At 39.3% G+C, this 22,043-nt stretch overlaps 1 protein-coding gene across 20 annotated transcripts in view; it reads right to left on the bottom strand.

The window, feature by feature from the left end:
- The window catches only part of LOC117291515 (CUGBP Elav-like family member 2), a 97,847-nt gene that overhangs the window by 27,687 nt on the left and 48,117 nt on the right, over nucleotides 1–22,043 (bottom strand). For 12 of the 20 annotated variants that reach the window (XM_033773276.1, XM_033773275.1, XM_033773267.1 and 9 more), the window contains exons 8-12: nucleotides 19,666–19,710; nucleotides 6,455–6,530; nucleotides 5,211–5,315; nucleotides 3,623–3,706; nucleotides 1,727–1,948 (exon numbers count right to left, since the gene is read on the bottom strand). In XM_033773276.1, coding sequence (XP_033629167.1) covers nucleotides 1,727–1,948; nucleotides 3,623–3,706; nucleotides 5,211–5,315; nucleotides 6,455–6,530; nucleotides 19,666–19,710 — 532 coding nt within the window. The remainder of the gene's footprint in view (nucleotides 1–1,726; nucleotides 1,949–3,622; nucleotides 3,707–5,210; nucleotides 5,316–6,454; nucleotides 6,531–19,665; nucleotides 19,711–22,043) is intronic. The other 8 variants (XM_033773281.1, XM_033773283.1, XM_033773282.1 and 5 more) reach the window with 4 other exon arrangements.

Below are 22,043 nucleotides of genomic sequence, written 5' to 3'. Positions count from 1 at the left end.
GACCATACTAGCAACTGACAAACATTAAGACAGGAAGGAACCCAAAAGAAAAGGGCCCAATTTATAAAGCAGAAAATACTGCTTCGTAAATTTCTCTGCTAAAGCAAATAAAAAACAACAATATAGACTGAACTGTCATGACTGTGACAAACATGGACGAAAAGACAACTCTAAAAAATAAGCACACAACTTATGACAAAAACAGACCAAACACAAGTAGACTTGACATTCCCCCCCCCCCCTGCATTTCAGTACAAAGCCTATACAGACTCAGACAGACTTAGTCTACAAACTGAAATGGACATTGACAATACAAACATACCCACATACAGGTAGACTTGAACTAGTCTCCCTACATGTTAGAAACTGCCAATTGAGCAGACAAAACAAAACAACCCTAGGCAGCTGAAACCAACAAACAGAACAGACTCAAACAGACAGACTTAAACTTGTCTTCTTGCATGCGGACAATGACAAACAAGCAACGAGGCTTAGCACAAACCAGGGTCTAATTTTATAAAGCTGCTAAGTACAAAAATTTGCTTAGCATGAAATTTCTTCCTTGATATAAACAGGATTAACCAAATTTCTATTTGTTGCATATTGCTTGTTACTGGTATTCAGCTGTTGTTTGCTCATCCTGAAAATCACGTGGAAATTTGGTTGGCAATCCTGTTTTTATCAAGGAAGAAATTTCATGCTAAGCAAATTTTTGTGCTAAGCAGATCTATGAAATTGGGCCCAGAAGGCACAGGGAGACCTACAATGTTGAGAGATCACAAGCGGACAGACTTTAACTGACAGACAGACAGACAGACAGACAGACAGACAGACAGACAGACAGACAGACAGACAGACTAAGGTACAATAACAGAATAAAAGATCCACACACTCCGAATGACCTGAAAAACAGCGTCAGACAAACACGTAGAAACAACGTACTCAAAAACAGACTGACCAAGTTAATATGACTTACAGCTACAGAGATGGACAGACAAATGACTGAAGAGTTATTTATACAAAAAAAAAAAAAAAAAAAAAAAAAAATACCACCAAGTAAATATATGAAATTCTCCAAAATGAAAGGGATGGGAATTTAAAAATAATTAGTAAATTAACATGTGCATGAAATAAAACAAAAACTGAGACAATAGGAATGGTAATTAATTTGCAAGCTAAGCCTACACCAAAAACTGACAGACTACTTCGGCCTCAGCTAAGGTGAAACATATGATGAAAAAAATGAAAAAATCATGAACAATATTCGTTCCGTCAAAACTTCTTCACTCCTTCATTTTGAAGGAACATCGTGTCTGATCAGGGAAAGGGGACTTGCCTACAGCAAAACAATTGTCACCCCTTCTGTTGGCACTGGTAAAGTTTCCTGGCATAATTTGTTGCAGATTGTGAGAGTGATTTCTCTCTATTTTCAAGAAGGAGGATTGTCTCACTTTTGTTTTTCTAAGGGGAATTTAATTTCCGGAAAAATTTAGAAACGGTTTGTATATTTCCAAAAAAAGCTTCAATTGTGTCTTTTTTGCAGTTTTTTTTTTCTCATACTCTACTTCATTAGAATTTGGTTTGTTGATATATGACTTGGAGCTAAATGATTATCCTCTGAATGTGGAGTGGTCGCCCGACAGCCCTTGATACCAGTGACAACACAAGAGGGCGCTGTTCAATTTGCATTGAAAAACACAAACACGTTTTGTTTAATGAGTTTAACCTTGAGTTCCAGACTGCATTCCTCCCATAAAGGGGCCACCACTAGTACCACTAGCGCCTTGGTTGCTAAAGGAGCTAGTATCGGGCTGGTTGTTGCCATAGGAATCATTCCCTCCCTGGTTGCCAAAGGAACCATTAGCGCTCTGGTTGCCATAGGAACCAGGTCCTCCTTGGTTGCCAAATGAACTATTACCTGTACGGTTGGCGCCTGAGGAATTAGCACCTGGAAACAAACAAAACAAACGAGAGACATGCACAACAACATATACACAAGAAACAGGGGTCGATGTCTCCCCATCAAAATCTGTCTGTTTGTTTAGATAATTTCGCACTCCTTTGATGAAATATGAACAATTGGACGCACGCTCAATTTAGAGGTTGTCTTTACACCACAGAAGCGAGTGAAGCACAAAGGAACGGTTATTCACTCGCAACAATACACTTCACGGGTAATTGGTTTTTGTCAGCTCTGTAACTCAGTTTGAATAGGGGGTAGAGATTCTGAAAGAATTAATCAGAATGTTTTGGACATAGCTCCAAGAATTTTATGAGCTGTGTCCTTAAACAATATACTGCGGTACAAATGAATTGAAAAACATCGACCACTGTTTTTGAACAATCTGCAAACAAAAACGTCAGTTGAAATATATATAGTTAGGCCACTCTATACACTAAGAACACTGTGTAAGAAGACTTTAAAAAAAAATCTGATAACAATGTTACACACAATTTTGCCTTTAAAGATTGACCAACACAGAAACATGTAATAACTAGCGTTATTTTTATATATATTTAAAAAATATGCATGCATCTCTGGTAGGCTGTTCATTATGAAGTATTACTTGACAATTAATAAGTAAAGAAGACAATTTCTTCTTTCTCTTTTGTTTGTTTTTGTAATTGAATTTAGTTGGGTATTTATCAGGGGGAAAAAAAGAAGAAAAAAGGACCTTGAGCATGTGATTCAATACAGAGTAATTTCAAACCATCTTGGTTATGTCTATTTACACTCTGTGCTCAATAAACCCAACATAATTACTTGCACAAGAACGGTGCCCTGTGTTGAAGGCAAGAAACTGTTAGTATAAACATGGAGGAAGAAAATAAGAAATTCTTCCTCCATGGTATTAGCCCTGCCTCAAACAGAGTTTCTTTGGTTCAATGGAGAGAATTCAGCGAGACTTTTTAACATAGGTGCAAAAACTCTCGTCTAGATATTCATAGTTCATTCAAGTATTCATCTTTTCAGATGACAGTTCCCCCCCACACATAACTTCTTATGTATTGACAAAAATTATACCAACAAAGACTCCCCCATCAAGCGAGGGGGTAACTTACATTTAAACACTAAAGAAAATACATTAACAAGAATAATTTAAACACATAAAGATGTGGGAGTTCAGACCCAGCCCTAGGCCACAATGACAGCAGATAATTGTAGATAGAAACACAAACTCTGTCTGGAATAAACAACATGATACAATTACATTATAAACATGATAATAGACTACACGCAACCACCCCCACACCATTTGCCATCTAAATGCAAGAAATAAATGCTGACAAAATATGAAGACATATTGATATTAAAAACAAATAGACAAAAAAAAAAACTTCCAAAAACAAAGAAACAGAGAAACAAAGAAAGAAACACTGCATAATAGTCTGAAAGCTGTTGGGAAATACACTTAGAAGGAGAAGTTCAAACATGAAAATATTGAACGGGAATCGGGGAAAAGGCTTCAGCAACTGGAACTGGATCAAAATGGAATACACTGCTGGTCCGAAAGTAAAAAATAGTTAAATCCTTCCACCACAGTCTACGTAATAAATGTGGGTAGAAAAGAAACAGAAAAAACTGGTCACCAAACAAAAGCTACTGGTAGATCACACTCACTCTTATACAGGGTACCGCCTGCCAATGAATGCTCTGTTTGGTCCTTGAATGAAAACAATGGTTCTTCCAAAAGACCCTGATTGGCTGAGGAATAATTAAAATGCAAGGAGGCAGAAGTTATGCAATTAAGGCACTTTAAGAAGAAGGTTATAATAAAAAAAAAAAAAAAAATAAATAAAAAAATAAAATACAAAAATCATGTTATCCGTAAGGCCGTGTGTGGCTATAAACTGACATTTTCAAATGGCACCACAGAATCACGCTGTGCCGGTAAGCAATGTTTACTCAAAAGATCCGTTATTTACTGCAATTTCCTTCCTTTGCAGTGGAGGCCATCGACGTTGAAGTACAGTGGAAAGAGATAAGGAACACGATGCCATAATATCGATTGCTCTCTACTCTAAGGAAAATTAATTAACTTCTCATACTGTACAATATCAACGATGATGTTTATGCAGTCGTCCCTACTGCCGTTTTACATGACTCAATTTAGTTTGTGGTTTCAAGGTGTTGGTATTGGCCTACATTGAACGAAAAAAAAAAAAAAGACTGAACGTCACATGAAGCCTTTTCCCAAGATCTTATATATAACAAGGACTGACTGACTGACAGTAAAACAAAGGAAAACCACATGGTAGTAACGTTAGGTTGTAAACAAAGAGCACACTTAGCGATAGCAAACAAATTGTTGTGCTTATTACAACAAAATGTTAACAGTTCAAAGAACTATAAAAGGGTACAATCAACAAAGTAGGACATACAATTGCAGTGATACAATTTAAACAAAATAGTCTACACAAATCATTCTATACAAAGACAACAAAAAGGAAGAAAAACGTCTACAAATATAAGCAAATCTTCAGGAACCATTTAACCAAGTAAAGGTTTTGAAAACACATAGCACACAAAAGAGATAATAATAAATAAAAAACCCACAATACTGACAAACAAGTAAATAAACAACAACACAGATCAGACCAATCATACCCCTAAAAACCATAACAAATATAATTTTACTAAATTTGGTGAAATTGTCAGTTTTTAACGCCCCCCCCCCCCCCAACATCCATCTCTCCAAACTTCAACACATCTGGATAGAATTTCCCATCTAAGGTCTTGACGTAACAAAGTATCACGTCAGTGTACCAAAGATATCATTCCATATATTGCTGCTTCAATTGGCACACGTTAATTCCACCCGAATCACTCGTCAGCTCGCTGAAATTTGCCAATTAAGGGAATGCTCAGACCACTGAAGCTAATCTAGGCTCTTCCGACTTCCAAACATTTTGAACTGCTTGATGCTTTCACAATCACATAAAAGGAAAAAGCACGAAATCGTTCTTTGATAGGATACAATAAGCCTTTTTGAGATATGGCGGACACAATGCTACAACACTATAAGGTTTGGGTAAATTTGTGTGTATACACCCAAACGAAACAGAACACTCCAATCACGTCCGCCATACCTCAAAAAGGCTTATGGTTTTGTCTTCAATCAGAATATTGGTTTTTCCGGTTGCTATGGCAACAGCGCTTGTTATCTCTGGGCTTCACACACACTCAAGTCGTCGTTTTTTGGACTTACCTGTATTTCCCATTCCTTGTAATGACTGGTTGGCTGCAGCTGCCGCTGCCGCTGCTGCCGCTGCTGCAGCGACGCCTGCCCCGCTCGTATTCTGACTCGCCAACGCTGGAAAAATAATAATCAAGGTACACAAATTGTTTGAAATGCATCTAATCAATCCCTTGCTTCTTATGATTAATCTAAACTAATTCAATGCGGCGCCAATCCCAAAGGAGGTTAAATGCTAAATTAATGTATCCTCCCTGGCTATTTCCCTTGGCAAATTAATTTATTTAGCACAATTTTCAGGCTTAGCCCGTACGTTTCTCGCAAATCAGATGTGATGGTATGTATTTTATATATGGGCCTAGTGCAAAACCCTACCCAGGAGATTTACAGATTCTGTGCATCATCAGAAATATAATACTACGGTTTCGGACCAAATGTTGACCATTTCTTTCTCCCTTTGGTGACTGCTTTACTTCTTTCAAGAATAATTTAAGACCCATGGAAGTTTTAAGACAGTCATGAAATCAGGAATTATCTTAAGATACCTCATGCCTGTATATTTTTGTTGAAGACCACTACCAGTAACTCCACACGTATTCTATAAGCACTTAAAACTAAAAAAGGGTTTCAGAATAAAGAAAACGTCAAAAATTAGTCTGGTGCCTCTGGATGCGATAACCTACATAATTAGCTTTGTTCATTTCAGCCCTTTGGCAACTTGACTCCACTTCAGCACAAAAATCTACAATGTGTACACGTCCACGAGATTGAAACAGAGGTTAATATCTGGAAACAGACTGGTGCCTCTAGATGTGATAACCTACTTGATTAGCACTTCCCACCCTACCCTCCGGGAACCCAACACCAATTCCTACATTTACAGTGAAGAACAAGATTGCAGCTAGGCTAATAGTAAAGACAAGTAAAGAAAGAAAGAACAAACGAAATCTTCCCCCCCAAACCAGACTGGGGCCAGTAGATGTGATAAGCAAATATTCTCTTGGAATTTGATACTTTTAGTGTGACCGAAGATCTGTATACATTTCAGAATGAGGCAAATATCCAAAATAGTCTGGCACCTCCAAGATGTGATAACCTATTTCATTAACACTCTTCAGCGCACCCTCGGGGAACCCGACACCTACATACAAGGAAGACATGTGGAGAAATTGTCTGCGTATGCGGGGAGTGTGTGGGCATGAGGTTAAAGGATCTACTGCGAGGGCTGCTACTGCGCGTTGCCGCTGCTCACTTACTTGCTAATTGTTGCATGCCGTTCAGAGCTCCGAAATTTCCTGTCTGGGTTGCATTTTGCATAAGGTTCACTAACATCTGTAGAGGTAGGAAGAGAAGGGTTAAGAGCGTTAGGTCATAGTTTGGATGTAGTCAATGAAATGGTAATAATAATAACAATAATAATTATGGCACACACATGTCCGTCACTCTTCTGGCACTGTAACATACAGTATTCCCTACAAGATGTGGGACTTCCTTGGAATTACAGGCAAAGTAAGAAAGATACAATTAAAGAGAAGGGGTTCGCCCCGGTGTTCCTGGCTGTGGCTGCTGTATGCGCCGTAGCACCTTGTAAACCCTTCTAAGGTGCTAAATAATTGGGTCTCAGAATTCATCTCCGCAATAACCTATCTTTCTGAAAATTTGTATATACTCAGCGCCTTGAGTACCTTGTTTGGTAGATACGTGCGCTATATAAGACTTTGATATTAGTCACATGTGAAAGGTTCAGCTGAATACAGTGTCTACCTGCTCAGAAAACAGCAAAAAAATGTCTCGATATTTTCACGCGATTTTCAAACAAAGGGTACAAGCCCCCAACTCTAGCCGCAGCAATCGCGAACGGACACCAATTTTATGCACGATGAATTGTTTCTCAAATTCAAATGTTTTTGGGTGACAAATTATCCAAACCATATAACTTCCAAGGGAATCCTTCCTATAAATAATTTTTTTTCTGTCAACAGCTGCAGTGCTTCTTGCCAAAAACGCTTATTTGGTTATTTTGACGTACCCTTTGGATCCGACCAATGAAAACTACAAAAATGCTGTTACATATGAAAACAACTTAGCAGTAACTTATTGGGCCATTATAATATTTTTTTCCAGGGCTGATGTTAAAAAAAAAAAACATATATTAATAATAGTATCAATTTTAGATGAAAAAATACTAGCAAGGTTAGCAAATAGTGAGTCATGTGTCCATAAGTACAACAAGGCTGGCCAAGCATAATAAAAATAGGGTTAATCAAAGGCAATACATCTAAGTACTGAAAAATGCTTGGACGAGTCCCTTAAGTGGACAACGGGTAAATGAAGAAGGAAAAAAAATCCACCGACAGCAATTTAGTCGAAATCTTATGGCCGAAATCGACTTAAGACGGGGGAAATATAAACATCTTATGAAATTATGCAGTTGGGAATTGAATCCAGCGCCGACAATATCCTTAAGGCAATCACTGATCAAGTTCCAAAGGTAAAATGTGGGTGGCTTTATAAAGTGAAACGAAAAACGGTAATAATGACAATATCTTATTTCATTCACATTAGCAAATGTAAGGAAAACAAGTCCAGCGTGAACAAAATAAAATAGATGTACTCTGATCCATAATCCAGCTAAGTTGGGTGACTATTCCATCACGCCTACGCTGACCAACCCACCCCTCTTCACAGAATGGACTGCTCCATCCCCCCCCTCTCTCTCAATGTCACGTTTATTTTGCATATTCATGTAAGTCACAACTGTCATTAGCAAGCCCTCCGGTGACAGGTGCTACTGGTCCAATCATACCAAACATTATGCAAATGAATATCAATAGTCCCGCCCCCTCGAGGGACTCCACATGCTGGGTATTTATGTCTTCAAACGTTACCTGGAGGAAAGCCTCGTATAGGGTTACCCACTTCTCGGCTATGTCAAGTGTTGTGTACACAGGGGTTGCCACGCTATATACAGTTCATACATAAGAAGTGGTGACCTTCAAGTGCGGGTTTCCCGTTGCTTGATTAAGGAATGGGATAACAGAGTGTACCTTTCCCCACTGCCCCCCCCCCCACCCCAGTCCAGGTCAACTTCAAATTTGGAAATAGTTTAGACAATTTCGGACAACATCAATTGCGTTTTTGAGATACACTTGTATGGTGGGTGTTGATAGAGACAAATAAATAAAAAAACCTACGTAATAGGTGGTCTCAAAATAGTCTCAAAATTGCTATTTTGATTTGCTTAAAAAAAATCGAAGTTAATAGTAATAAATAAGCATTAAGTTTTGTTCAGTGCATAGTCATACAGTGTATGTGTTCTGGACTTTCCCAAGTCCGGGGAATTAGCAAACCGATACACTTTGAGACAGATGTTTAAATTTTCCCTAAGGTCTGCATGGCAGCCATCTTGGATTTTTTGTTTTTAAATGGCTGCCAAACTTGACGCTTTGAGATCAGTTAACTCCCAATACTCTTTCAGTGCTGAAGAATTTTGAGCAAACAAACAATTTCAGAGCATAACTCTAAAATTGTTTGAAATCCTCCCACTCCCCCCCCCCCCCAAAAAAAAAAATGGTTGCTAACTTTCTGGCTATACGGGGAGGGCATGGGTAGGACTGGCAACAACTAATGCACCAACCGTCATATCAGACTTTGGGTAAACATAGCGGGGGCATTTGGTATGTGGACAATTAGCATGACACAATCCACCCCCAGGTTGTACTCTATCTTCTTGTATTGACTTAAAAACAGCTTAAATTTATTCAGTTTCTTCCCTCCCCCATTTTGGCGAGTTTGACTGCAGTTAACATGTCAGCCGTTTAAGGGTAATAAATGGTCTTGAAATGCAACTGACTCAAAAACAGCTTAAATTTAATCAGTTTTTTTTTCCTTCCCCCTTTTTGGTGAATTCGACTGCAGTTAACATGTCAGCCGTTTAAGTGTCATTAATGGTCTTGAAATGTAACTTCAAAATAGCGTGAACTTATTCATATTTTTTCATTCTTTTTCAATGTCAGACTTTTAATGCATGGTCTTGAAATGAGAAGAGAGGAGACCGAGCTTTGTTGCCTGGAAACCATTGTTGTGGCTTTCTTTGGTTGCGACAGATCAGAAATTGGCCTATTTATTTTGACAAAAGAGTACATTTGGTGCAGGAAGTGGTTGCAATTACGTCGGAAATGAGACTAGAGTCATGTGGTACTTAAGTGTGATTTGTGTCTATTTCTGTTGGTCGCCAGACTGGAAAACATCGGGTAGCGTCTATACTGTCCGTAGGAGGAATGATTTATAGAGGGAGATCCCGCTTCAATATTTCCTTGAAGCTCCTTCAAACCGTTTTGACGGAATAGTACAAGGATGCTCTTTTTGGATGAGTACACAAAGTACACTTTGTTCAAACTCTTCGCAAGACACAATCTTCAAACCATTTTTAGGGGCCATTCATATTAGTCAATGTTCAAAAATTTCGAAATTGTTTTGAGCCATTTCTCACAATGTTTAATACTCTCATAGTTTAACTCTCCCCATTACTCCTTACCAAGTAAGGTTTTGTGCTAATAATTATTTTGAGTAGTTTCCAATAGTGTCCACTTCCTTTAGAGGTTGGTAGTACAAAACATTGTGAGAAACGGCTCCCTCTGAAGTGGAGTAGTTTTTGAGAAATAAGTAATTTTCCACGAATTTGATTTCGAGACCTCAAGTTTAGAATTTGAGGTCCCAAAATCAAGCATCTGAAAGCACACAATTTCGTGTGAAAAGGGTATTTTTTTCTTTCATAGTTATCTCGCAACTCCGACGACCATTCAAGCTCAAATTTTCACAGGTTTATATTTAATGCATATGTTGAGATACAGCAAGTGAGAAGACTGGTCTTTGACAATTACCAATAGTGTCCACTGGCTTTAAAAATGTGTACATTCTTTATATACTTCTTTTATCTGCTGCGCTTGTAATAAACAGGGTTTGTATGCTTCATATTCAAGCAGCACTGCATTCAAGTACATGTATCTCTTTGTAAAATAGTGTGGGGGAAAGAATCTAAATTTTTCTTGGTAAACTTTAAGGGGGAAGGATGGGGGTATTGAAAAAGTGTTAGATTTGCACGCTTGTGAAAATGTTCATAAAATGTGAACAGACCCCTTACAAATCTTTAATGTGTCAACTTGCCTAAAAATAATAGAGTGATCAAAAGTGAATTAATCCTGAGACAGATCTCTAGAACCACTTTATAATGAAGAGACGATTGACACAATCAATGTCTGTATATCTCTACCTCCGTTATGATGTACACAATATAAACTATGCACACATTTATTCACTTGGGCTTACATGCAGAGACAGCAATTAATTATTCCGCCAGTCTTCTCACTCGGAGCCTATATATTTCCCCGTGTGTATAGCTTTACTTTCAGTATGGATGTATGTAAAAAAAATTGTCCCACAGCCAATTTTTTACTGAGGACAGTTAGTCAATACCATTACCGACAGAAATATGGATTTCAGCTATGACAACAGTGGCCCTGAGGAGTGGAGTACGATGATAATTCATTTTGCATTCTGATCATATTGTTGCGATGAATTGTCTTGGGAGAGTTGGAGGAGGTGGAAGGGGGGGGGGGGGGGGGAATGTTGGATAAGGGATGCGGAGAGGTGGGGTGGAAACAGGGATGAGGAAGCTTGGGTAATGAAGAGGAGGCAGCAGGTAAGGAGAAGATTAGGAAATGAGAAGAGTAGACAGGGAGGAAGATGAGATTTGAGATGAGACGGAGAGGGGGGGGGGGTGTTGGATAAGGAATACGGAGAGGTGGGGTGAAACAGGGATGAGGAAGCTTGGGTAATGAAGAGGAGGTAGAGGTTAGGAAGAGGATTAGGAAAAGAGAAGAGTAGAAAGGGATGAAGATGGGGGGGGGGAGGGCGAGACGGGGGGAAAAGAATGAGAAATGAGAGAGGGGACGTCTTATCGGGGGCATAAAGCCTTACTTAAGATGACAATGAGGAAACACTTCAAGATGAAAAGGGTATATCCTGAGGATCGCTGGGGACACGGCAGAAGGAAGAGGCCAAGTTATCATATGATGAAAGGAAATGAGAAACTTAATAACACAAGGTAGCGGCAACAAAAAATACCCATGAAAAAAATTAATACAAAAGATCAAAGGGCAGCTAAATAAGCATTCATTAACTAGAAGGAGGCTGATAAAAGATCCATTTCGTACCACCCAAGCGAAGAAAGGGACCAAGACGACCGTAAGACGTAGACAATAACGGCGACAGAGAGAGGACGAGAGAATGAGACATCAAGATGAGTAGGGTCAGAAAGATTGACCTATATGATGATACAGGTAATTCCAGAGGGGAAAAGCTCACGGCATCGTGGGGTCTGGAAGGTAATGTGTAGCCTCAAAGTCGAGACCGTAGCGGACATACAATGACAGTCAAGTACTCTGGCTGTTTCTGTGAGACACAACGACCACTTCTCTGTGGTATAATACGCATTAAAGGGAGGGTATACATTTGGTAATCACTCTTTCAATTAATGGCATTAGAAACTCATTGGTTAGAAGCCTCTGTCAGCTTTCGATAGTTGAACGCTTTGCCTACGTAGTTTTGCATTATATACTTGGTAATTTTTACCCCATTTGCCAGTTGAAAAATGAATTTCTTTATTTTTGTTTATATATGCGGACAATAAATGAAATCTATCTTTCTATCTACATGTATCTATTGAAAACAGCTTTTTTTTTGAAGTAGCATGGTTATGTGAAAAGATGTCAGTTGTTATGCCTCAACAATTTGAGTCTGATCAAAGAGTTACTGTCAGAAACACTCCTCAGATTGAGCGTATTATGCGATCTGGATTTTTTGTGACCACCGTTTAAAATTAAATTTTCACTGGTCAGTTTTATTGTATGTATCTTCATTTATATAGATTTAAACAATCGCATAGTAAAAAAGAAAAAAGAAAAAAAAAGGTCTTCAGAGAGAAAGAACAAAGACACAAAAATATCACCCATTTACCACAAAAAGAAACCTTTGCAGATTTATTCTACTGAAATTCAAAAGTAAATTTCAGAAACACAGAACCATTCATATGTTAAATTTTAACAAAACGTAATATAATTTCATATTTTATATTCAACTTGGTCAGTTTGTTACGTGCACAAAGTTAATTTGAAAACCCCCCAATATGTTTTGTGATGAAAACACTATCATCATCAGATCTTTAATGTTTTTAACTCTTTGTCACCATAACAAAAAGGCAAAATAATCGGTTTATTATGAAGGTCATAATCATGATTAGTTATCCCTTCTAATGAGCTTCTGAACAGCCATGGTTTCCCACCGGCAAGGCCAAGGTTGTTTTGTCTCTCAGCTCCGACCAACCATGTGTTCGTTCCTTCTCATTTATTAACACAAAAATACCAGCAGCTTATTCTAAAAAATAACATCGGGTCAGGTCAAGGTGATAAAAGAAAGAAAAAAAAGGTAACTCTTGAGCTGTATGAAATATGAAATTATGTTTCGCGACACGCCACACATCAGGTGTATGAAATATGCAATTATGTCAAGTGACACGTATATAAAAATAAGCACACATGGGTGGTCTGGCAAGCTACCTACATGTACCTTAGAAAGTGTATGTGTGTTCACTGGTCAAGCTTCAACGCTGTTTATACTTCAGAGACCACAGAGGCCAGAAAAGGCTGTGCTTAAATGCCCATTGGGGCCGTGAAACGGCTGCAGTTTCTGACCTACTTCCACTTCACTTCAAAGGTTTCAAATTGAAATGTCATGACCTCTAATTACATTTTCCAATGTTTCCAATGGTAACCCTTGTTTCTAAAACAAAAACAAAAACTGCTTTATTTTTTGAGACACTTTCACAATAATTTGTTTCTCTCAAAAAATAAAATAAAATAATGAACAAATAAATGGTCTCTAAAGAGTTAAATTATGAATCACTTCACACTGGCTTTGTGCAAGCCATTTGTATTTTTATATCCTGTCTCTCGTCTTTGAGGTCATCATGTTGTCACTTGAACCATTGGAGATGTTGCCCTGTGCTTATGGCATTGTTATCCCTCAAACATGATCTCATGGACTTTCTGAAATTTTTGGAACGTCTTTTTTTCGCAGGGGGGCAACTGCACAGCCTCTTTAGGTCTGGCCACGCAGTTCAAACACCATCAATCACTAATATCCTTGTTCTCTTCGGATTTCTCTCAATCCGGGATCGAGGACAACTGGCAGGACCCAATGAATAATCAGTCCATTCCAATCAACATGCCGCAAAGAACATCTCCAGTCTCCGAAAAAACAAAATCCAGACCACCAGCAGTTCAAGAAAATGGACTTGCAGTGCCATCCCCATGGCGATATACAGAATGATGGGTTGAGGACATCCCGCATTGAAAACATCTTCAAATTAAAAAATCTCTCCTCCCAAGGAATCTCTTTCCTCAAACAGGGGGGGTCGGTCAAGTCAGTCTGCGGGGCTGGTTTCCGAAGCTAAACAGACAGGGTGTTACGCCGTCACATTAGCAAGCCTGAGGGGTAGGGATTTGCCCTCGGACGAACGTTATAATCTTTTAAGAGAATTTTCTAAAGCCTCAAGATGAAGATGGCATGAAAAAAAGTCTGCCATGTTTCTCCGTTTCAGATTTGTCATCCCCCCCCCCCCCCCGACTCTTTTCATTCCGTCACTCTAATCAACCCGAGTCGATTAGTAAAAACCGGATCAATCTGTCTGCTAAACAGAAGAAAGTAAATGGTTTTAAAACTTGTACGTTTCAATGTCTCACGGGATCACACTGCATTTAGATAACAAAAATAACCCTCGGGGAGAAAACGACCAGGTTTTGTTTTCTCTTCTGGATGTTGGTGAAAAGAAGTGGGGGGTGGGGGGGGGGAGCTAGAACTCCATGCAGGCAGGAGACGCCACCCAGGAGGGCTTGCTAGTTTCTGCCCAATGCCCGTGGTAATCATTAATTTTCTCATGCACATCAATGCCATTCAGCGGAGTCCCCGCCAACCATACAAGATAATCCATAGCCAGTCAAGTGACAATTTCATTATGCTCACAGCCACCCCACATCCCTGAGAAAAGCAGCTCCCGTCATAGGCAGAATGGGCTATTAATATTATATATGATGAGTAGAGTTAGCGCACTGGATGCTATTTCATGTAACAGCGACAACTTTTTTTCTTCTACCCCCCCCCCCCCCTACAAAATGTCAATCTACTGCGAGGGAATCTTCCGCATTGCTCCCTAGCATGAGCTCGTCACAGACACCGCGATGAGAGTGGGGAGCTATTCCTGGGCTACGTACAGCCCCCCGTTCCGAGCCGCTTAAAGGCAGACTGCTGTCGGACAATGTGTAATGACTGGGGAAACACTGTGTTCAAAGCTGACAATAATGTAATTACTGCTGATGATTCAATACGCCATCATGCCGACGTATGCTCCGACTCGACGATCCACTGTTGGCCATACGCCGACCCACCCGAGGGATTTCTCTTTCTTCAGTCTCCTCTTTCCTCTTTTCTCTTTCTTAGTACGTGTGATAGCCAGACATGTACTTAAAGAAGATGATGGAATGACGTTTTCAAGGCAGTGGACATTATTGGCAATTTCCCAAAATTATTATCAGCATAAAACCTCACTTGGTAAGGAGTAATGGGGAGAGGTTGATAGTAAACAAACATTGTGAGAAACGGCTCCCTCTGAAGTGACGTAGGTTTTGAGAATTAGTAATTTTCCATGAATTTGTTTCGAGACCTCAGATTTAGAATTTGTGGTCTTCAAATCAAGCATCTGAAAACACACAACTTCGTGTGACAAGGGCGTTTTTTTACTTTCATAGTTATCTTGCAACTCCGACAACCAATCAAGCTCAAATTTCCACAGGTTTGTTGTTTTATGCATATGTTAGATACACCTACTGAGAAGATTGGTCTTTGACAATACCAATATTGTCCAGTGTCTTTAAGCAATGGGAAAATACCTGGAGTCAATCGGGCATGCGAGGATTTGTCATAAGAGTAGAAAAGATGATCAATAAAGAACTCCATAAAGCCACTTGCCATTTAAAAGATTCAAATTAATCAGAGCCCTAAAATTTTGATTCAATTATCTTTTTCTTCTTTTCACTTGACCAAGAGCAAAAAACTGCAGACAGAACATAATACGCATCAGAAATAAAAGCATAAAAATACGGTACACTCGGCGCGAACCAAATTGATGCTTGTTATATCGGGTGTAACATTGCTTTCCATTTTTTTTGCAATTCTAAACAATAATAACATCTTGAATGCCGTGCAGAAGTGGAAATAAACCATCGACAAACACCCACTCGAAACACAACACTCTTTCCCTCAGCCGGTACCCTGCAGCTCGGGGTCACCAGGGACACGAACTTATCCCATGTTACCAGCAGGATACCAATCACCCAGAGGTCACAATGGACAATACAGCACAGAGTCTGGACACTGCTGGGTTACCAGTGCTCAAGCTGGGCATCAAGCCGAGCTCGGTTGGCTGGATACAAGTTCCTACTACACAAACAATCTCTGAATCACAGAGTATCTCCATATATGATGAAAAGGACAAAACATAGTCTGGCTCCTTTCCAATAAACATCACCTGCACGTGTATGACCCAATATGTGGAGATTGTGCAGTATTTCAACAGAACACGAACCACTAAAAAAGAATGAAGTCAATGTGCCAAACATGGAAACATATTACCAGAATTTTCTTTTTTAGCATTGTAATCTTAGACCCCTAACCTCACAAAAATGCCACAGTTTTGAACTAGTTATCTTCTAAAAGGTCACATGCCATGCAGACCAGGGTAGTTTTTACGCTCATGGTATACTGCGGCAAACATAAAATCACCATCTGTGGAAACTGAGGTGTTTTCTTTTCTAAATAACAAACCACAAGGAAAACTGACTGGGTAATTAAAACAAACAATTGGGATTGAACAAAGAACGATTTACTAGAGTGGGATTTAGCCAAACAACGATTAATGCGCCGGCGCTCTGGCAAAAAAAAATGGGATTCTGAAAACAGAAATTTACTAGAGCAGGACTTGGATTAGAATCTGCTACAAATGAGGTGGAGTCCACTGTTCTATACACAGAGACAATCTGTGAGAGAGTATTTCCCCCACGCCACTGCCAATGCTTAGAAAACATCCCATCACTGTCTGAAGTGGGCGGGTGAATTCTCCTTATTCCACAACAGACAACCATTTCAATCAAGTTTGAGGATTTAAAGAGTCCATCTGATCCGAACAGTGACCTGATTAGAGGGTCTGATCCAGATTAAGACAAGCTTGACTTGACAGACTGGTCAACTCACGACCTTTTCAATTCACATGACATGAGAGTAACGGCAGTTTTTATGAAAATATTTATTTTGTTTGCGGTAACACCATGTGTGTGTCTACTTGCTAAACATAGGTAATTTTCATTTTATTTTTAGAACTTGTCTTGCTTTATTTTCTACTGCCGCGAAGTAGATTTTTCAGAATTTCGGGAAACATCTTAGTTCTGAAAAAAACTGTCTTGCTTTTTAATTATTACCTGGGCTGAAAGTAGAAAATTAGTCAGGACTTCTTTTGCTTATAATAAGTGGATAGAGGGGACTTCTTTTTGTTAAATTCACTACAGCACAGTGAGTTCTTAATTGGTCTTAACATTTCGACTATCTTGCTCTAGTCATCATCAGAAGACGTTTTTTTTCCCCCCTCTCTGTTCGTTTCTCTCCAAGACATTGAGAAGTTTTGACTCAACATTAACTATTACAATATTAATTTCTGTTTTTTAACCCATACATCAATGCGTGTTAGCAATAGCACTGTATACTAAGTACTTTTCCCAAGTCCCATGAAAAAATATCACAGGCATATTACTCGGGTGGGATTCGAACCCACGAATCTTGCAATTCTAGATCAGTGTCTGACCAACTAGACCACCGAGATTGCCTGGTAGTCAGAGGCAGTTTGAATCCTTTGTTTTGGCAGCAGGTACCATACATACACAGTTTGGTAAAAGCACAAACGTCATATGACGATGCAGGTTACCCTCTAATCACGCACTGTCTTGCCTTCCTGCATTGTAATACCTACATGTAGAATGCAGTTACCACCTTTTTCATTCCTTTTTGATTCGGAAATCTTGTTTAATACATGCTATTCATAATTTATATTTTTATCTGTCTGCGTATTGTTATACAATTTTTAGTGTTTTTGTCTGTACTGTTAAATCAAGGCCAGTTTTAATTTCCCCAGTGTGTGATAATAAAGTTCTTATCTTATCTTATCTTATCTTATTTCATTCATCATCCTTTTGACCTCACACTTTTACTCTTCTTAGATTTTAGCCACCTCATTGTTTGTTAATCAATAACTTTGATTGGCTATAATTTTCCCGCTTTTTTTGTGTGATGTCTTACCATAATTCTTTGCTCTACATTGCTGTAGTGGATGTATTTTTGTTTGTGCTTGTTTATGCTTCTGACCAAAGGTCATATTTGGATCGACGCTAAGGCCATCGTCCCTAGTTTTATAATAATGGAGTGTACATTTTTAATGCGCCATGTCTGTCGTAAATGACACTACTGACGACAAATATCAAATCTGGTGGAGCTTGTTAAGAATGATTTAATCGAGTGGGACTCGAACCTTAAACCTCGATTGAAAAAAATAAATTTAAAAATCTGGAGCTTGCCTAAAATAGATAGGCCAGCTCGAGACCCCCCCCCCCCTGCCGATGCAGCAGTCGCAGCAGACTTTGCAATTTGCATTTAAATTGATCAAATTCTGGAATCCTGGGCCGCAAGAATGTCACAAATTAAAAAACAACCTAGTGTTTTTCAGCACACAATGATATTCCGTCTGTCTACTCTATAAACCCACGGGGGACTCCGCCGTGACCCACATTCATCCAGCAATCACACATTTCAGGGTAATTACACTGCCGTTTCCGACAGTCACAAGTAGGTCTTGTTTTCTTGTTTTGTTTCTACGTCCCCCCTGACACTAGGTTAAAGTTGGTTCGTAAAATATTTATTTTCAAAGTTGGGGGTAGGGGTGGGGACTGCATATTTTTTAGCACTTTCCTTCACTCGGTGTTCTCCCGACCTTTTGGGGTTTAAGGGAAAATCCATCTGCAGGTAAAGACGCCCACTGCGGCGCATCCTAATCCAGGGTGCCTTGAGGATGGGGCTTTTGTGCATCGATACTAATACAGCATTAGAGCTTCGGATGTAAATGAGCTTCTTGTTTAGCGAGAGAGAGAGGGGGGGGGGGAGAGAAGGGAAATGGGTTCGGGTGAAGGTGTACTTTCCATTTGAGGTACCCGGGACAAAAGATATATTGGGAGAGTAGAGGAAGGAAGGGGGTGGGGGGATGGGGGTGAAGAATGGTGAGGGGGGAGGGGAGTGAGGGGACTGCTCTTATAGTAGATGTCCCTCCTTAAGAGAACTGATATTTTATGCCAAGATTTCAGGTACTTTTGAACACTGTGTTCAAAAAGGTATGGGTACTTTTTGTAGGACACAAAACACAAAAGTTCACAGATGTACATTATTAACCTAACTCGATTCAAAGATAATGATGGTAGAAAGCTTCTCTTAATATTACTTGTTGAGGTGCAGTACATGTAGTCAAGTTTTTTGAGAATTTAGTAAAAAAAGTTCCCAATCTGTTATTTAGCATGTACGTACAAACCGCTGTTCGCAACTCTCTTAAAAACATTGCTTTGTGATTTGAATTTTTTTCTCAATAACTTGTTGACTTATGTAGCTGAAACGTACACAGGTAAATTATATTACATACATCGTCATTCACAGTAAATAGGAATTCATGTCATGGCCAGAAACTTGATCTACAGAAAGGTATCTAAACCCTTTAAAGCAACCACAATTGATCTGAAGTCACTCTGACCCAAGTTCAATCTTCTGATTCTGATTTTTTTTTTTTTTTTTTTTTTTTACAACATATTATATATCTTTATACCCCTTTGCTAAAACTTCATCAGCCAGAGACAACGGCAGTAGTATCCAGACCCTTTACAACTGACTTTTCGTCTTTTTCGTCTTTTTCGTGATTCTGAGTAACCCAAGTATGCAAGAAGCAGACATTACCGCGTCTCAGCTTCTGGATATATTTCGTTCTGACTAAGGGTATTTTCAAAACGTCGGCTCCGGCGGCCATTTCAAGAACCGCGTACCCGAAGCGCAAGACGCAAAAATAACTGAAGGAGTCCGAAACCCAAGCTAGGTGCTGAGTTCTGAGAAAAAAAAAGACCTCACGTCTGAAGGCACTTTCCTGGGTCTTTCAATACAAAGTGTAGTGAGGCATAATGGAAACGAAAATTATTGGGGACGGGAGTCAACTCACAAGGTGTGAAATTAACTTTGAACCATCGTCAGTCTTTGGTTTGACCATCTTATTGATTACCTGTATAGAAGCTACCTGCTCCAAGGGGCTTGCCATGGGTCGATCCTTTAAAGGGAAGGTACAATATGATCAAATTTACTCATTTTTATTATTGGCAGAAAATTTTTACTTGATGTATGCAATGAAACTGAAATGCTGCGTCGACACGACAACCTAATCTCCTGAGAACCTTCAAGTTTCTCAAATATTGTGTTCATCCAAAAGTAGACAAAATTGCTTTTTTTCTTTTTCTCTTGTTTTAAAAGCTCAATAAATCATTAAAATTTCAAAAAGGATTTTGAGTGGAATTTTTTTTGGGAGTGCAATAAAAATGTCTTCAAAACGGAGTTAGGTGTACCTCCTCTTTAAATTGAACGACACATGCATTCCAATAGACCTTCATCACGGTGCGGCCATCTTGAATTTCCCCTCAGTGTAATCAAACCAAGAATGGGAGGAGAAGTAGTCTGGTTCCTTTTTTATACAATGAATATAAACATCCATTACTGTAACTGGATACAGGGAACTTGACCAAGATGGTGGCAGCATTATAAAGGTATATTGCCCCTATTGGGCCCAATTTCATAAAGCTGCTTAAGCAGAACAAATTGCATAACAACTTTATGCTTAAACAAATACGAGCAGGACACCAGTCACAGATAGTACATGTGAAATGTTGTTTTGGCTGGTAACCCTACTCTGGTAAGCATACGTTGGCTGTACTAAGCTACTTTTTGTGCTTCTAAGCAGCTCTATGAAACTCGGCCCAGGTAAACACATAAAGAAACTGCTACAGGAAGACAAGTCAAGTCTCCGAAACCATTCAAACAAAATGTGCACACAGAAGGACAAGAATCTGTACGGTTAATCCCAAACAAACATGCATGTCGCTACTGAGGGCCCATCAAGTCAAGTCTCATAGCCTTCCTGAATACGTTTCTTGGTTAAATCTGTACGGAACTTTTTTTTCCACTTGTTTAACTTGTTAGTTAGATCTGTATAGAGCTTTTTTTCTTCACTTGTTTCATTTTGTTGTGCAGTGCATTGACATGGTTGCCAGGGATACATGCACTCTTAGACCATGCACTTTGTCTAATAGTTGTCATTCGTGGGAGTCTTTCATTGACAAGCTGTCGTATCTACAGAGCATTTTAATTTCCTTGGCATACACTTGCCCAACACTGGCCCTTAAAGGCACTGGACACTATTGGTAATTACTCAAAATAAATGTTAGCACAAAAAAATGACTCGGTAATGAGCAATGGAGAGATAATGAAAGTATAAAACATTGTGAGAAAAGGCTCCTTCTGAAGTAGGTTATTTCTCGCTCAAATATTAAAATACTTCAGAGCGCCTTTATTAGGCATCTGAAAGCACACAAATTTGTGCAACAAGGGTGGTTTTATTTTCAAAATTCTTTTGCCACTTCGATGACCAATTGAGTCAAAATTTTCACAGATTTGTTGTTTTAGGCATGTTGGGACACACCCAGTGAGAATACTGGTACTTGACAATTACCAAAGGTGTCCAGTCTCTTTAATACTTCTCTCCTAATGAGACCATTTTTTGAGGAAGAAAAAAATGACAGCATGAAATTTCCACCATTTTCCCACAAAACTTGAAAGTTAAATCCTTTAATGTCAAAACATCCCAAAATTGGAAAACTGAGCGTCCAATGCTAGGAAAGGAATAAGCGTTTCATTCGTGCCAGCCCCCAGGTGCGAAGGAGCGGCAGCTGTTAAATGCCACAAGAGTGGTGCATTCTGAACACTGGGGGGGGGGGGGGGGGGGGGGTTCTATCAAGCTATGGGGGAAGATCCAGGCAAAGCATTGATTGAAAGGCACTGAATGGTGCAGTGATGGTTAGGGGGGGGGGGTTTGGGAGCTAGGGGCACAGCGTTTCAATGTAACCACTGCACGGAAGTTCAACCATAAAGACATTCCTCACAAACTGGTATAAATTTTTCATCTTTGCTTAACTTTATGAATTTATAAAATGTGCATACTTTTGGGATCTCGTGTCAAAATGTGTTCTTGGATGTTAAAGAACAAACCACACACACCCACATATAAAACACGCCAAATTTTAAACTGCCATTGTTGTTGTTTGGCAAAAACATGCAATCAACTACTCCATAAACAGGCACAATCAAATCCTACATCAACATAGCAAATATGTCAAGAATGTAAGATCTTGCTTAATGGTCGGGGAATGAAAAAAACAAAAGAAGGTAAAATGCGTACAAAAGCTGCTTTGCAATGATTAAGGTCATGTTGCAATCCTCAGACCAGATATAGATCAAGGAAGATTTGAGATCTGGCATCAGCGCAAATCTAATGTGGTTTTAGTCTTCACCGCGCTCTAGATGGGAATTCTCAGGGGCGAAGGTCAGGAGGTA

This window comes from Asterias rubens, chromosome 6 (assembly GCF_902459465.1).
Source record: "Asterias rubens chromosome 6, eAstRub1.3, whole genome shotgun sequence".
NCBI classification, from domain to species: domain Eukaryota; kingdom Metazoa; phylum Echinodermata; class Asteroidea; order Forcipulatida; family Asteriidae; genus Asterias; species Asterias rubens.
This window is presented reverse-complemented; position numbering and strand designations above follow the sequence as displayed.